At 44.8% G+C, this 16,841-nt stretch overlaps 1 protein-coding gene across 1 annotated transcript; it reads right to left on the minus strand.

Annotated features, from left to right (window-relative positions):
- Window positions 1–9,444: 9,444 nt before the first annotated feature.
- On the minus strand, window positions 9,445–16,291 carry LOC142765358 (uncharacterized). The gene is made up of 2 exons (XM_075866157.1): window positions 16,034–16,291; window positions 9,445–10,173 (listed from the first exon to the last, which is right to left on the minus strand). Exons 1-2 carry the CDS (start codon window positions 16,163–16,165, stop codon window positions 9,889–9,891), a joined length of 417 nt encoding a protein of 138 aa, XP_075722272.1. The 5' UTR covers window positions 16,166–16,291; the 3' UTR covers window positions 9,445–9,888.
- Between the last annotated feature and the right edge of the window lie 550 nt (window positions 16,292–16,841).

Raw genomic sequence — 16,841 nt, forward strand, 5'->3', positions numbered from 1 at the left:
TACATGACATTGTACACATGTGGTTAAACGCTAGGTTTTCGTACTGTGCACAAGTATGAAGCACTACCTATACCGCGAATTGTAAGACACTTGTTATCTTCCAAAAAAGGGTGCTCAGATTTTTCGAAAATTACCACAGGATTAAGCCACAACATTTGAGTTCAGAACTTTTGTTTCTGCGATATGCCCGACTGAATGCCTCTCACATCTATTCATAAATTATTGCAACACATAAAATGTAATGAGCTGCCCATCGCATATCAGCCATTAGCGCAAGCTCATTAACCGCTACGTAAGACACTTATTCCAACCACGCGGACAAGAATTCATTATGGCAGACAGCACATTAGTTATCAAATCCCGGCATTGCAAAATCGTCCACAATTTACTGATTTCAACAGATTTACTAAGAGTTTGCATAAAACCTTGTTAATTAAAAACAAATCGAATATAGCTAGCTTCCTTCCAATTCCTCTAATCTTCTCAAAGTATGCTTTCATGGAGTGCTACTGATGTTAGTGATGTATACTGAATGAGAAAATGTGTTCATGTTTTGCATATATGATATTGCTTCGTGTCATTTGCTGTTATATTTGTTATATCGTAGGATGGTAATGTACTAGATGCCTTTGTCACACAAATAACCTGTTCACGGCAGCCAAATTTGTGAACGAAGCAGGAGCATTGGTCATGCCTCGGTGCCTTTTGCTCGTGCCACTTCTGTGTAATGTTACAGAATGAATAAAGCCTCATTATTACGATAGTAAATATAAAAATCTTCAATACAACGCCAAATGCTGGTGTCGGATTCCTGCTGGAACCCTGACATTTATTCTTTGCATTCGTTGGGTAATGCTGCCGGTGTCAGCCTTTTCTGGGTACGGACAGATGGACGGACGGGTACATGGATGGACGGACACGTGGACGTATGCATGGACGGACGGATGAACAAATGGATGGCGTGAGTGATCATGTATTGTGCTGTAGAATAGTTGATTACACATAAACTCGTTCATTTACACATATGTTCTCGTTTTTTTTTTTGTACATGTGTTCAGTTTTAGTTTGGGTCTTGTGAAGCGTGATGAACGCCTACTGAGTCGGCCTTTGAGAGCGTCGCCGATAATAACTGGCATGGTCAGCGTTAAACTTACGAACGACAAAACTAAATGCCATAGCCCCAGCAGGAATCGAGCCCCAGCATTCTGCGTGCCAATCAGGTATTCCACGACAAAGCCGCGCCAGCTCTCGGAACTGCTTTTCAAGTAGACCGTGATGATGTTCGTGAAACAGCAATTGTGGTTGCAGTGCTCGCTATCCAATTTTATAAACAGTACATATGTACTCCTATCAAACAGCCTTCAAGTGGGGATAACGACAATTTTAGTGAAGCTCGAATCACTGAAGCTCATTTATCTAGCAGACTCCATAGCCTCAATCCTTGCTGGCAAAGCGCTATATATCAGCTTACCGCTTGCTGATACCCATGTGGCTCTTGGCATCGTTTCGCAACAATAAACACGTGAATGTTTAACGTATGTCTGTGCATACAGCATTTGTACATATCTTTAACGTCATTTCGTAACGTCTCGCTCAATCAAAAATTACAAGAGTCACCATCCCCCGCATGCTTAGCAAAACATTGATTCCCAAAGCACGTAGAAACTGCCAAAGTTTTTCATGTCATGACCAGCTAGTCATAATCATCAAACCGTCCTATACCTCCCATACTAATTTTAGTTTATTCTGAGCTGAGAGGTGATCACCAGATCACCCATACGTATGCAGATAGATAGATAGATAGAGAGATAGATAGATAGATAGATAGATAGATAGATAGATAGATAGATAGATAGATAGATAGATAGATAGATAGATAGATAGATAGATAGATAGATAGACAGACAGACAGACAGACAGACAGACAGACAGACAGACAGACAGACAGACAGACAGACAGACAGACAGACAGACAGACAGACAGACAGACAGACAGACAGACAGACAGACAGACAGATAGATAGATAGATAGATAGATAGATAGATAGATAGATAGATAGATAGATAGATAGATAGATAGATAGATAGATAGATAGATAGATAGATAGATAGATAGATAGATAGATAGATAGATAGATAGATAGATAGATAGATAGATAGATAGATAGATAGATAGATAGATAGATAGATAGATAGATAGATAGATAGATAGATAGATAGATAGATAGATAGATAGATAGATAGATAGATAGATAGATCCTCTGTCATGTAGCAAGAACTATGTCTGGGGCAGATAGAGCGCTGCTTTAATAATAGATTATTTGACCACATAGCCTCTTTGAATGAACCACTATGTTCGAACCTTTGGGTGCATTGCAGGGACTGTTGCGCGCCTACACTCTAAGGCAAAAGGGTGTTAAAAGGCTGTATGGTTCGTCCTTTCGGGGACTAATGGGGCTGCCACAACCATTGATCCATTTAAGGACTAACGGCACCAGGTCTAACAGTTAGTCGCCACAGATGAGCTCTAGGGACTAACATTTAGTCCTACCATTTACACCTTAGTGAGTAACCGTTAGTCCCACAATTCACTTCAAAGGACTAACATGTAGTCCTCGCATTCGCACCGTGTAGAGCAACTGTTAATCCCCACATTTACACCTTACCGGGCAATCGTTAGTCCTCACAGTTGTACCTTGCCGAACGAACGGTTGATCCACTCAAATACTTCAATCAAATGAACTTTTTGTCCCCAGTTCAAACACTGTTTTTTGTTTATTTTCCGCCAGGCCTAATACTTTTTTTGCCTGTTTTTCTGCGCAGTGAGCAACAAAATGCGCAGAAAAAAACACGCAAAAAAGTAGCTAGCCACCTACGTGTAACTGCTTTCCCAGTCACGGCAACAACGAACGACAAAAGTAAGACATCGAAATCTTTTATTTTTCTACCTACACATGAAGTTTCTCCATGTTTTAAAGTGAGTTTATGGGGAAGTGTACAATACGTCTCATTGTCAAATCTTGTTCTTTCCTTGGGGAGCTCATCCGACGGAAGCATTAGATGACAGACATCGCAGACGCCAGCGCACACGGCCTTTTGCCTGTTGTGTTCCCACGGCTGCACGTAGAATAATATAGTAAAAATAGTTAGGCACACGTGACAGAAGATGGAGATGCACGCATATGACAAGTAAATGCACGTTAATATAAAAACAAGCGTTAAAATATGACCCACTAATAACTTTACCTTCACATCTCACACAGTCCCTCTGAAGCTGCTCTTACGAAATAGATGGATGATAGGCATCGCAGACGCCAGCGCACACAGTCTTCAGTACGGTGTGTGCCCACGGCTGCACAATAAGTATGTGAAATAGTGAGTCACACGTGACAGAGGATGAATACAAAGGCACGTATTTGAGATATGACATGCTAATAGTTTCACCGTAATGTCACACATCGTCAAAGACTCATTTAAATCCCTGTAGCGCAACATCTTAAGAGCAACGGCCACAGCCACAACTCCGCGAACCACAGCGCCGCCAAGAAATCCGCGAGTTCTAAGCAAGCGACGTCGTTCAGCTCGAGAAAGCGAACGCGAGACCAAACACGGCGTTGCACGCGGAGTGTCTGCCGCCAGTGAACTTCGAACAGGAGAGCGAGCGTACGCTTGGCCGCCGCCACGAACAGCGCCGAGCTGATTTGGAGCTAGCGCCGAAGAAATCCACGGTAATGCGGTCCTTTTCCACAAACGCGAGTCCGCCACCGCAGCCAGCGGACGGCGCCGAGCGGCTTGCGACCGACTCACGCGAAGTCCAACTGTAATGGCGACCAATTTTCAGCTAGTTCCGACGGTAGCGAAAGCCGCGCCAGCCCGTGCTGGCGCGCTTACAGCGCGCGACATATTACAACCAAGCTCTTTACGAGCACCCGCAACGTGTTTTCGACGACTCCCAACACAGTGACGAGGTCTCAGCCCACTATCATCAGCCCGGAGCTCATCGCGGGGGCGAAGACAGGCGAGCACTCGATCAGCGAGCGTACGGAAGGCCGGCGGCAATGGCGGCCAATTTGCAGGTGGTCACAAAGCACAGGCGAGCTGCCGACGCCGAAGCTGACCTTCGCGATGCATTTCGTGCGTGTGATATGCAACACGACTGAGCCTGTTGCCGGTAAGCGTGATGCGTATCGCACACGCGACAAGTAGAGTAGAATAAAGAATGATAACCTACTTGCCCTAGAATCCAGCGCTGTTTTCTGCCCTGAGTCAGACTGAAGTATATATCCCATAGACCTGTTGTTTCTCGGCCGCCATATTGGCCTTCCCAACTGTTGCTGTCGTGTGTTGGTCGTGACTGGGGCTCTTCGATTTTCGGATTCCTGGGTTGGTTCTGGAGGCCTGCGGGCTGCTCGCGGGCTCCCCGAAAGCTACCGATGCATCCGGTTGAGATAGGAAATGACGTAAGCAGGCTATGCGCCCGCCCGGCGACAGCCCGAAGGTCGCAAAATTGAACGCAGGACAGTCAGCGTAAAAGTAAACAAACTCTACCGGCATGGCAGCAAACAAGACAATGCGCCGCGTGTATGTTGGTTTCTTCCTGCATTGTCCGCTTGGAAATACGTACCTAAACTCACCAAAAAGCTCAAATAATATCCTCGAGCGCACGCATTTGGGGCACGACTTCGTAAGCTCGCACGATCACTCCCCGCGAACGAAACAGCTAGCTGGTGCACGCTGCCTTGAGAACGATGCAAGGTGAGCTGCCGCGACGGTGACGGCTTGACAAGCTCATGTCTCTTTTAGTACTTACATGTATCAGTCACTGCACAATACGATGTGAAGTCGCACGAAATTGATCGCAGCCCCAAAAGAGCTTGAAGATATATACCTGCTGAGCTATGGCGTATCATATGTCGCAAACACACGTTGACCAACTTACGTTTATGTCTAAAGTTTATGACATGCGCAGGTATCGGTACCACGAGTGCGCGTCGTATATAAAATAAACATTTGCATGACGCGTTCTCGACTCATCTTTAGAACTTGCCTTGGCCTGTTTTTCTGTCCTTGGTTGGCACTTAACGAATGTCATGTATATCAGCTTTGATTCGACCTACTAGGTCATAGTACGTACTGCACGGCATTATTACGAAGAGGTGGAAAAAAACAAAGCCAACGATGAAATGGGCCACGAAAGGATGTATACACTTCCATTCTCCGTCTCTTTTTTTCGCGCCATATCGTATGATATTATACCACATATGCTGGCTCATAGATGAAAATGGGTTCCCACGCCGTTCGCGACCAGCGAGCATCAACAACAGTCGCGATCCAGGACCTTTTATCTGTTATATTGCTTTGATAATACTTTGATATTTACGCTGGGTGCTTCCTACTGCACCTGTATTGCATAAAATTGCAGTATCATTACCTGATACGGGGTATCACAAAATGAGGCTTCACATCCAAATTAAAAGACATGAGCTAGAGCGCACTGTTCCTTTTGAAACTGGGAAAACCAGCCGGACGTGAATAACTGATCAGGGCAGTTAGTATGATAAGCGCAGTTATGCTCGCATGGGTCGAGGAGATTGTTCGTTTCAAGGTAATGTACAAGTCTGCGGTTTATCATTTTTTCAAAAAGTTTACACATGCAACTTGTAAGTGCGATATGCCTGTAACTACTAACGGAAGATGGAGCTTTGCTTTGCTTTAAAATCGGAACAATAATGGCTTCTTTCCAGGCAGAGGGGATTTCACCGGAAAACCAGATAGAGTTATACAGGGAAAGCAGAGTTTTTTTGTGTTTCAGAAGGCAGTTGTTTTAATATTTCGTATACTATATGGTCCGAACCTGGAGCTGATTTATTGCAAACATGTAGCGACGCTTGTAACTCGACCAAACTAAAAGGGTAGTAGTACGACTCATGTTTAGAGGATTTTCGCTGTAGTTTCTCTTTTTCGATTTTTCTTTTGTGTCGCTGAAAAGCTGCAGTGTAAAGCAACGAACTGGACACCTCTTCGAAGTGGGCACCGAGGGAGTTCGCCTGGTCTTCCAAGGTGTCCCCTTGTGTGTCTACGAGAGGTCGTGAAGATGCGTGTCGTCCTGCTACCTTGCGAATCATGTTCCAGACTTTAGTTTCTTGTGTATGCGAAGTGATGCCCGATAAAAACTTATGCCAGCTTTCTCTCCTAGCCTGCCGGTGCGTTCTCCTGCCTTGGGACTTGATTTTCTTAAAGCTTTCAAGATTCTCTGCTGTCGGCGAGTCCCGTAGCAATCTCCACGCTTTGTTTTGTTGTTTGCGTGCATTGCGACATTCAGTGTTCTACCATGGGACACGTCACCTGCCAGGCAGTCCAGAAGTTTGCGGGACGCATTTTATCGCAGCGTTGGTCAGAAAAGCAGAAAAGCATTGTACAGTTTCATCTATGTTTAAACCAGATAGGTCAGTTCAACCCAAGTGAGTAATCAGCGAGAACTGTTCCCAATCAGCTTTGTCAGTGATCCATCTGGGGACCTGTGGGCGATATTCATTTGATATGGGTGTGCTTAGCGTTACGGGAAAGTGGTCACTTCCGTAAGGATTATTTATGAAATTCCATGTCAGTAGAGGAAGGAGGGATGGTAAGACAATACTGAGGTTTATTGACGAGTAGGTATTGCTGGCGAGGCAGTAGTATGTGGGCTTTTTCCGATTTAAAAGGCACGCGCCAGAAGTAAAAAGGAACTGTTCTATCAGGCGACCTCGAGCATCGCAACGAGAGTCACCCCATAGATTGCTATGTGCATTGAAATCTCCAAGGAGGATATAAGGTTCTGGAAGTTTATCTATTAGGGACTGGAATTCACGTTATTTAAGATGGTAGTGTGGAGGGATGTAGACAGAGCAGATGGTGACGAGTTTGTTCAGGAGAACTACACGAATAGCAACTGCCTGAAGAGATGTTTCGAGTGGTAGATGAGTACATGCAATCCCTTGATTGACTATTATGGCCACACCACCAGATCACGTGACGGCTTCACTCTTGTCCTTTCGAAAAATATATACTGGCGTAGAAAATTAGTGATCTTGGGTTTTAGGTCTATTTCTTGTACACACAGCACTTTTGGTGACTGTTTATGTAAAAGTTCTTGAACATCGTCAAGGTTTCTCAGAAGTCTTCTGACGCTCCACTGTAAAACTTGTGTCTCCATATTTAATTTAGTTAAGTGATCTGTGTAGAGAAACGTTGCCTTAAGTTACAGGGCCTGTTGGGGGCCCTGTAATACGGGGTTTCTCTTTCTTGTTTCGCTCCAAAGAGCTGCGCCTTTCCTTCGGCGTCTGGGGCGTCGGAGGAGTATGGCTTGTGTCCATCACCTCTTCTGAGGTGGCGGATGGTGCCTTCTTGGCAGGCACGTTTATGGCAGTTTCGGACCTGACTGCACTTGCAGTGGTCCGTGGTCCAGCAGACTCTGATGTCTGCTGGCCCTTTTGAACAGGAGGCGGAGCAGTACAGGCTGCTCCAGCTAGAGGCGCTTCTGGCACAACCATAGTCACATTTGGTTTGAATCTCGCGGGTGCCGTAATACGTGGCACGGCGCCTCGACGCGACGTCGGCGAAGGAAGGTTCGGAATGATTGTGTGTAGAAAAACGTTGACGTGCCTTTTGTAATGACAGGTTGAACCTGACCTTAAGTTCTAATATTTGTTTTTTTTTTTTTCATGTAGGGCATGATCGGGAGTAGGCAGCATGATCTCCTTCACAGTTAGCGCAACAGGCTTCTGAAGTGCACTTTTCGGTTACATGTTCACAAGATGCACACTTCGCGCACCCTCTGCACGTTTGGGATCCATGTCCGAAGCGCTGACACTTGAAACATCGGTGAGGATTCGGTATATAAGATCTGACACGAAGCTTGCAGTAACCAGTTTCAATGGAGTCAGGAAGGTTGCTTGTACCGAAGGTAACTATGATGTGCTTTCTTGGGGTCTGTTTATTATCTCGCCTGATTATTATTATTTGTACTTTCACTACATTTTTCTCCTGGCAGCCTTCGAGCAATTCACTTTTAAACAGCTCGAGGAGGTCATCATCAGATATGACACCACGCACTGTGTCCATTGACCTATGTGGGCCCACTGATACTGGGATGTTATCAAATGATACGAGTTTTGTGACCTTGTCGTACTGAGTCTTGTCCCAAACTTCTAGAAGGAGATCGCCATTCCCCATCTTAGTTTTCAAGACAATAAATGGTGAAATAGATCGAACTGTTCTTTTCATTTTGGCTGTGGATTACATGGTACTTGGAAAAGGTCTGCTTAGGCTGTGCAGAAAAGAAGCTGTCATCGGTGCGCCACCTTTCCAGGTGGCAATCAGAGAGTGCGGGAAAAGGGTTTTCAGAAGCATTTTAAATTCGGCGGCGATGGTGGCCACCTACCACCGAGCCCAACAAGGGGACGCTACAAGGTTGAATAGTGAACACTTGGAGACGCCAGCCATGCATTGCCGCTATAACCGAATATAACTACCGAAGGTTGGGTAACTACACAGGGTTAACTCTCTTAGGCACAATACTTAGGCACAAAACTTAGGCACAATACACATGATACACTGATTAAAATAGTTTGAACAAATACAGGAATGCATCAAAGTTACAAAAGTCCGCAATACACGTGGTACACTGTTGGAAATATATTGTACACATACACAAGAGTACATCGAAGTTGCAAAACAAAGCAATCAGAATTCCAAATGTTTAAAGGAGTGAATATTGGTCACAGCCAATTCAGTTAGTTTATTCCAATCTGTAATAGTACGCGGAAAAAAGGAAAACTTAAAAATATTAGTTCGAGCGCTGTACGGAGTCAGAGATTCGAGGTGTCTATGCCGTGTTTGTCGGGAAGTGAGTGGCTGAAGGAATTCCTCGGGTTTAAGTGAAAGTTTGTTATTTTTAAGCAAGAATAGAAATTTTAACCTTTGAATTTGACGGCGTGATTGAAGTGTTGGAATGCCATGCTCTTCCATCAATCTTGTCGGGATGAAATGTAGGTACAGAAAGATAGGAAAAGGCGACTGCCGATTTCCCTTGGGTGGGTCAGCCCAGGGGTGCTGTCTACGTGAAGCCGAGGCCAAAGGGGTGTGTTGCCTCCACCGGGGGGCCTTAAAGGTCCAATCACCCGGCGTCGGCTCAACCCCCAGAATCCCCTTTTCCCCGGGCACGGCAGAGCCACGCACGGCTAAGCGTGGGAGGGAGCCAAAACTCTCCCGTTAGCTCGGGTCCGTGGTGTCGCTACACACCAAACGCTTACTTTCGCAGGCGCCCCTGCGGGGGCGTTCACATGAGTAGTAGTGTCACATTTGTGCAGTCGACTGAATGTGTTTGAAGAAAAAAAATACACAGGCAGATATGCCATGGTTATGTCAAAATAGCCTGACAGAAATCATCACTGACCGCAGTACTAGATGTGACATGCGTCTCAAGACCCAGTACCCACTTCCAAATTTATTACGTCTTCCGTGGAGTTGTACGCAGCTGCTTCGCAATTTTTTTAATCGCTTCTCTGGGTACGCCGCAGGCAATGTAGAGTATTGGCACAGGGTTCAAACACACGAGCCTTCTGGAACACTTGCGCAGTCCACGACAGAAACCCGGACCAGTGTGTTGCCGAGATAAATGTAGCTTCTGAGAATCAAACAGCGCCGAGAGGAAGATCATCACACTACACTGCACAATACAGCAACTGGCATTCAAGCTTTCACGTCTCTGCTGACATGTTTTTGGAGTTACTCGAACACGGATCGCAATGACAAGAAAATTGGCAAAACTGCCCTAGAAAAATAACTTAGCACCCTAACTTTCGAAGCAATATTTTTGCAGAAAACCGATGCCAAGTAGTGTTCCGTCTAATCCCGTCTGTTCCGACGGGCACCGCCACTGAAGATGAGTGCGCCGAGCAGACTGGCACCCACTACCACGGCACCGACTCTTGCTGCCGGCTGTATGTAGTTGGTCACAACAGTACGGGCGTCGACTTCATCAGAGGGCATTTCAATGTCCAGTTCATGCAGGAGGTCTCGGGCCCATTTCTGGCAGTTGTTCTCGGTGTAATGGTACTGGCCGTAGTCACACATCTTCCTCAGTAGCTGGTCAATGCGTTCTTTGGGAATGTTCCGCTTCGCGAGATATCTCTGCAAAAACAAAGAAGCCAGTGAGGGTGTGCTGGGCTCGAGCACTCAATGTAGATGACAAAGTAACTGGAGTACAAGTAAATGCAAATGTGGTGCAACAGAACGGCAGCAAATAGTACGTATTAGGTTTAGCTATAGGATTTGACAGCGGGCGCCACTGCACATTTAATTGCACACAATTGTTAAATATAAAAAGTATTCACAAAAGAGATAAAACACCATCGTTACAGTACACACTTACTTCAACACTTTGATACTACAGGCACGAATTCACAACTCTATTATGGTCGGCATTGTAGCTTTTAAATTTACCGCGCAAGTAGCACAAAAGATGAGGCTGAGTCCAAAGTTTTGCGTAAGGATGCGCATGTTTTACAGTGCGTTAGGAATTATTTTCATTTTCAGACTGTATGCGTAGAAGGGCATGCAGATCATTAAATAGTTGCAGCCTACATATATGTTACATTAATTATAATATATTTGTGGGGGCTCCCAAAATTACGCTGCGCAGTGCATAATAGCAAAGACACAACATAAACTGCTGTGCGTTTTAATACCCTCTTATCTATACACTCTTCAAAGACAAGAGCGTACAAAACTGTCGTGTTATGTACACAAAGTTGCCTAATATGCGATATTATGCATGTGCCAACATTCAGGTCTGTCCGAACGATGAAGGTAGTTCGATGGCTTTGCAGCAACAGAAAAATTAAATTGCGCAGATTGACTAGCGTTTTATTAACATTTGGAACGAACATACAAGAGCGACGCCCATTGATGAGAACGTCAGCGTTGGGGAAAAATGCCACGCATCTGTACAAATTTGTCAGAACACTCTTGCTTCGAAGCACACAATAATTACAGTCTATGCAAAAAAGCCTGGATACAGCAGACACTCATGTAATATATACTCGGCGACAATTTTACTCGGCAGCAGGGTAGAAGCTACGCAACAAGAGGGCATGCCTGGTAGCGCGCAATTTTTTTCATTCACATTGCTGTAATAGGTGCTGCCTTATCTATAGTAAAACTCAAAATCCAGCTGCACGATGTCGTAGGTAAAATACAATGTTGTCCGGTATGTAAAAATACCCTCTTCTTCTTCTCTGTTCTTTAACAACACCTTTTCAGCTAGCTGGTTTCGCAAAGTAAATCAGAATTACGTGGGTAGTAAGTGTGCAGCCGCTTACGCGCTGTTTAGATCTCCAAGCAAATTATTTTCTCACTGACACTAAGATGTACACTGAACAATCTTGAGACGTTTTCCTGTGCACATTTTTTTTTCAGTATGTAATTTTCGAAGGGTGTTAATGATGCCAGTAAGTCAATCTGATATCAGCCATAAACAGCCGTAATACTTGCGGAGCAATGCGAATATGCGGAAGCCTTCGCTCCAATGTCAATATAGTATATAGTTGGCACCGAGTATATACGACTATATTGTCACGGGGTCGTGACGTGGCCGAAGACAGGAGACTTCGTGTTGGGATTTGATTGTTTATTTGGGCGAACCTGTGCCCGGTAAACTGAAAGTCCAATTACAGCAGCAGTCTCGCACAGATAGCAGTCTCGGACTGATAGCGGCGAACGGAGCGTCGGCCTTCGATCAACAACTGACAAGCGGCGAAGCGCGTCGGCATTTATACTCTTGCCGTCGAATGTTCTAGCGTTATCGCTGGCGGTGGCGTAGCTTCCAGAACAATCTGTACCGTTCGCACAGTGGGCGTGATCTTATCGAAATGATCTACTACAGTCCGGAACCTTCTCGAAAACTGCAGGCGCGGTTTGCGCTGAGAATCGTGTGGTGTTTTGGGACGATAACAAAAACTTGGGAAATGAAACATGGCAATATGGCTCCTGAGCCTTTATAGTGTTTGGCGTAGATGATTGTCATTATGTCGTGGTGATGTGAATGGCTGCCATGTTGAAGTAGAAAGTAAAGAAGTAAGTTCGAAATGGCTTCCTATAATGGATGATTCTGTTACATAAAGACTCTTTGAGGCCGTCGAGTACAAGAAGCTAATCTGTCTGAGATTCAATTTGGAATGTAGATTTTGAATAAGTGCGCAGAAAATCCGTCAGGGCTCAAGGATTTCTTGCTACAGGTTCTGAGTTTGCACCCTGCTATTTGGACGTTTTCAACATTTTCACTTACGTTCCAGTTTACCTGACGCAGATTTACTGAGCTGACGTCATAAAGCACTTGTGTGGATGACTCACACATGCAACACGGTAGTACTCCTTTCGAGAGCCATCTGTGCTACCATAACATTGAGCTTGAAATTTGCAACAACACGTCCGCATTGTAAACCATTTTGTGCATGACGAGCACCGGAAACTATAGAGCTGTTTAGTGTTTGCAGAGCCTTTTCAGAGGTAACTACGTTTGCTCTAATAATTTGTTAAGCACTTATAGACAGGTAACCGCAAATAACAGACATTTAACAACAGATAATAGTTCAAGAGTGTAGGAGTTCGAGCTTGTTGGTAAGGCTTTATTGATACGAAACAACGCGAAAAACGAGGACACGAAAAGAAACAAATGGAAACGAGCGCCGACTATTAACTAATACGTTTATTTTTGGCAAGCACAAATAATTAGGCTTTTACACATGACGGGAAAGTGCAGGGGGATGGAAAAAGCGCGTGCGCCTCACTTATACATTGCATACACTTAACGGTGCAGATAGCTTATAGCTTCTTTCTGTTTCTTTGTTTCTGTGCGCTTGTTTTTCACACTGTTTCGCATTGATGAAGATTATAGTTGATTCCTTGCGTATAAAGTGACAGGAAACCTGGAAAACGTACGCCTGATTTCGCAAACTCATACGAGAGTTGAATATCTGGCGAAGTGTTAAAATGTGGAATATTTTCTTAGAGTGTATAAAGCCCCGCTGCCGTGTTCTAGTGGCTATGGCACTCGACTGCTGACCCGCAGGTTGCAGGATTGAATCCCGGCTGCGGCGGCAGCATTTCCGATTGAGGCGGAAATGCTGTAGGCCCATGTGTTCAAATTTGGGTGCACGTTGAAGAACCCCAGGTGATAGAAACTTCCGGACGCCTCCACTACGGCGTCTTTCATAATTACATGGTGGTTTTGGGATGTTAAACCCCACATATCAATCAATTAGATAGTATAATAAAATCTAACTGTATAGAACATGAAGCGCACACAGGTTTTTGACCGAATTTAGAGAATAACACATTAGTCACGCCATGCCTCCTTAAAGAACGTGACTGAAAAAAAAAAGTACCATGTCATGCGTAGCGCAATGGCACTATAGCCAGCACAGGGCACTCGAAAACTGTGTACGGTTGAAAACTTCTTTTTGAAGAGAGACCTGCAAAAATATATTCTGCGTCTTGTTTTTTTTTTTCAGTCTTTGAAGACTAAAGGATGACAGTACTGTCATAATTGAGGGCCATTTCTAATTCCAAGTATTCCTTGTATTTATTTTTTGGTAACAAAGTGAACATAGAAAAAAAAAAGCTTCATCTGTCACCATTCTACTGAAATGTGCGATTGAAAAAATAATATTGACGCTGAACACAAAGCCGACCTGAATATGGATGTGCTCATAATCAGAGAGAAAGCTGGGCTTATTGGTAGGTATTCAAAGTAAACATACAGGGCATGTGTGTAAGCACGGACATAGCAAAGAACTTCATAGACACCTGAAACGTCGACGAACAACAGGAAAGGTGCACGACGGTGGACAAGAAAGAGGCGCGAAACCCCATCTGCGCATGCTCATACCGTAGGCGAACCATTCAATCCGGCACGCGTAGGGGTCTATGTGAAAGATAACTATTAAGACAGTTCGTTTTGTTTTTTGAACATGGTAATGAATAGTGAGCTCACGCATGCGCTATCACAGTTATCGGTACGCCTGGCTTCGAACGATAAACGCGTTTCCTCGTCCTCATGCCGGTGAAAATCACGCGTTCATTGAATTTTGGCGTGCAATAATACTCTCGACCATTCGCAAATGGATTAGATTGTGAGCCTCCGGTTAGCGATATCTCATACTTCATTACACTCACTCTCACTTGCGTCTATGTTTGCAGCACGATCTGCCTCTATTATACCATCAATATGGGCACATTATTGCACAGCGCCGCCTCTATTCTGGGCGAATATTTTGGCAAAATTCACAAAGAAGCGTCGGCGCTTACTTTGACTGCTACATGTTCAATACTTTTGTATTCCTAGAAATAAGCTGACAACTATAAGCGCACACGTCTTAAAAAAGGCATGCATCTATACAAAGTGCATGATGACGAGTGCGCAAAGCTATAGGCCCTATAAGGTCAATAACGTCTACGTCAGAGTCGTGTACTACTATAAAGCACAGACACATGGACGGGCGCACGAATGAATGGACGGATGGCCAAACGGACGGCGCAAATAATCATCTATTGTAGTGTCATATATTCATTGATGTACAGATCAAGTAGCCTTTTTTTTTCTTTCCATAGATGTTTTCTCCGATGGAGACGGCAATATTGTAGGCCCGTGTGCTCAGATTTGGGTGCACTTCAAAGAATCCCAGGTGGTCGCAATTTCCAGAGCCCTCCACTCGGCGTCTCTCATAATCATACTGTGGTTTTGGGACACCAAACTCCACAAATCAGTCAATTAATCAATTATTTACATGGATGTTTTCGTTCTTCATTGTGCAGGTGTTCAGTTTTGGTTTTGTGGAGCGCGACGCACGCCAACAAGGTTCAGCCCTCATGAGCTTCACCCTTAAAAACATGGAGGGCGCTTGAAGAGTATACAACGCGATAGCGTAATTGGACCAATTTCACATCAGTGTCAGCGTCGTTGTTTGTCAGCGAACAATCAGCGATAACCTTGAGGTAAAATTAAAAACTGGCGCAAATGTTATAGTTATAAAGCCAAGCCGCAATGGAACCCCGGCCTGCATGGGAAGCAGGCGTTCTACCACGAAACCAGAATCGTGACCCAAGCTACTTCAGATAAATATCCCGCGCGTGTGTTATATAGTGCGTCGACTCACAATAAGACATATTGACTGCGTGGGCTAAGCCTAAAATCTCACCAGTTGTCTCAACATGCGAGTTGAGCAAAGAATAGATGGTTTAAACCTTCTATACCCACTACAAATGGCTCTGCCACCACCCATCATGATCAGTCACATCAAGAAAAAACGGCATACTGTCTTAGGGCACGCCTGGTGGTTACCTCGCTTGTAGTATGCACTTCGCAACGGCACTTTCAATGTGCACTCTAGGGTAGTTTAAAAATGTGCTAAGTTCCTTTCCTCGCGGCGCGGTTGACTCAACAGGAACATGACACCTGGCTAGCGATTTAAAGCACGATGCCAACGGGTGCGATTAGGCTATCGCGTTGAATTCTCGCAGGCAAATCTCAAGCATCGTCAAAGTTTTTTTATTTGATTGATTGATTGATTGATTGAGTGATTGATTGATTTATTGATTGATTGATGTGTGGGGTTTGACGTCCCAAAACCACCATATGATTATGAGAGACGCCGTAGTGGAGGGCTCCGGAAATTTCGACCACCTGGGGTTCTTCAACGTGCACCCAAATCTGAGCACACAGGCCTACAACATTTCCGCCTGTTCTTTTATTTGAATCAATCTCGAATTTTTACGCACGGACCACGCAGATCTTTCATTCACAGCCGTCAAGGCACATGCTCGATTTACTCTGAAAGGAGCTCCTGAACGCCAACGCATTAAAAAAGCCGATTTGAGATGAGCTTCTGTCCGCAAGGCCCTTGGCCGATCGTCACCTGCTTTCGGTGCGCGCCACAAATTCAAGAGTCGACTCTACTCTTCTGCCATGTACAGCAATGTCGTTTATACTTACCTTCTTTCCGTAGTTCTCAAGAGCGGCCCTCTTTTTCCAGTACGTGCGCCCCGTCAGGTCTCCCTCGTGGTTGTCGGCGTCGCAGATGAGCACCACGTCCTCGCCGTAGTCGAACACGAGGAGCCAATGCATCGCCCACGAGTTGCCACTTGCCGACTGCGACGAAGACGTCAGCAGGGAAAAGGCGTTGACGGCGCCATTGATGGAGCTGCCCTGCTGAAGCGGCCTATACCGCAGAGGTACACCTCGCACCAGCCAGAATACTGATGCTGATGCTGATGACCTTTGATGGATGGCGCTTACCCACAAAGGGGGATGGGCCAAGAACCGGGCGGCAGGATACTTAAATGAAACTACACTGAAAATGAAGCCAATCTGAAAAAGTAGCTTAAAATAATACTAACAAAAAACAAAAATGTGTGCTGAGCAAGCGGTCAAACCATCTTTTGTTTTTGAAAGACATAACTACGAATTATAAACTAAAGATCTGAAAGGGTAGTGGTTCACTAGCATGGTAATCTTTTAGTTGCGTTGATGTAATCAAACACAGCGGAGCATACATCCCTGTGGCAGTAACCAAATGAAGTTCCGCCAAGTGATAAAATTACTGGTAAATTTACTTGTGTTCCTAGCTTTTGTAATGGGGCTACTAAAAATCTTTTTCTCTGATAAGAATAACGTTGACAGAATAAAAAGAAATGTTCAATTGTTTCAATTTCGTTGCACCAAATGCATAGCGGTGACGCCTTGAGCTGAGCTTTATTAAGGTAATAATTTAGTTGTGGAACTGCACAGCGCAATCTGGTAT

Source organism: Rhipicephalus microplus, chromosome 6 (genome assembly GCF_043290135.1).
Source record: "Rhipicephalus microplus isolate Deutch F79 chromosome 6, USDA_Rmic, whole genome shotgun sequence".
In the NCBI taxonomy this organism is placed as follows: Eukaryota; Metazoa; Arthropoda; class Arachnida; order Ixodida; family Ixodidae; genus Rhipicephalus; species Rhipicephalus microplus.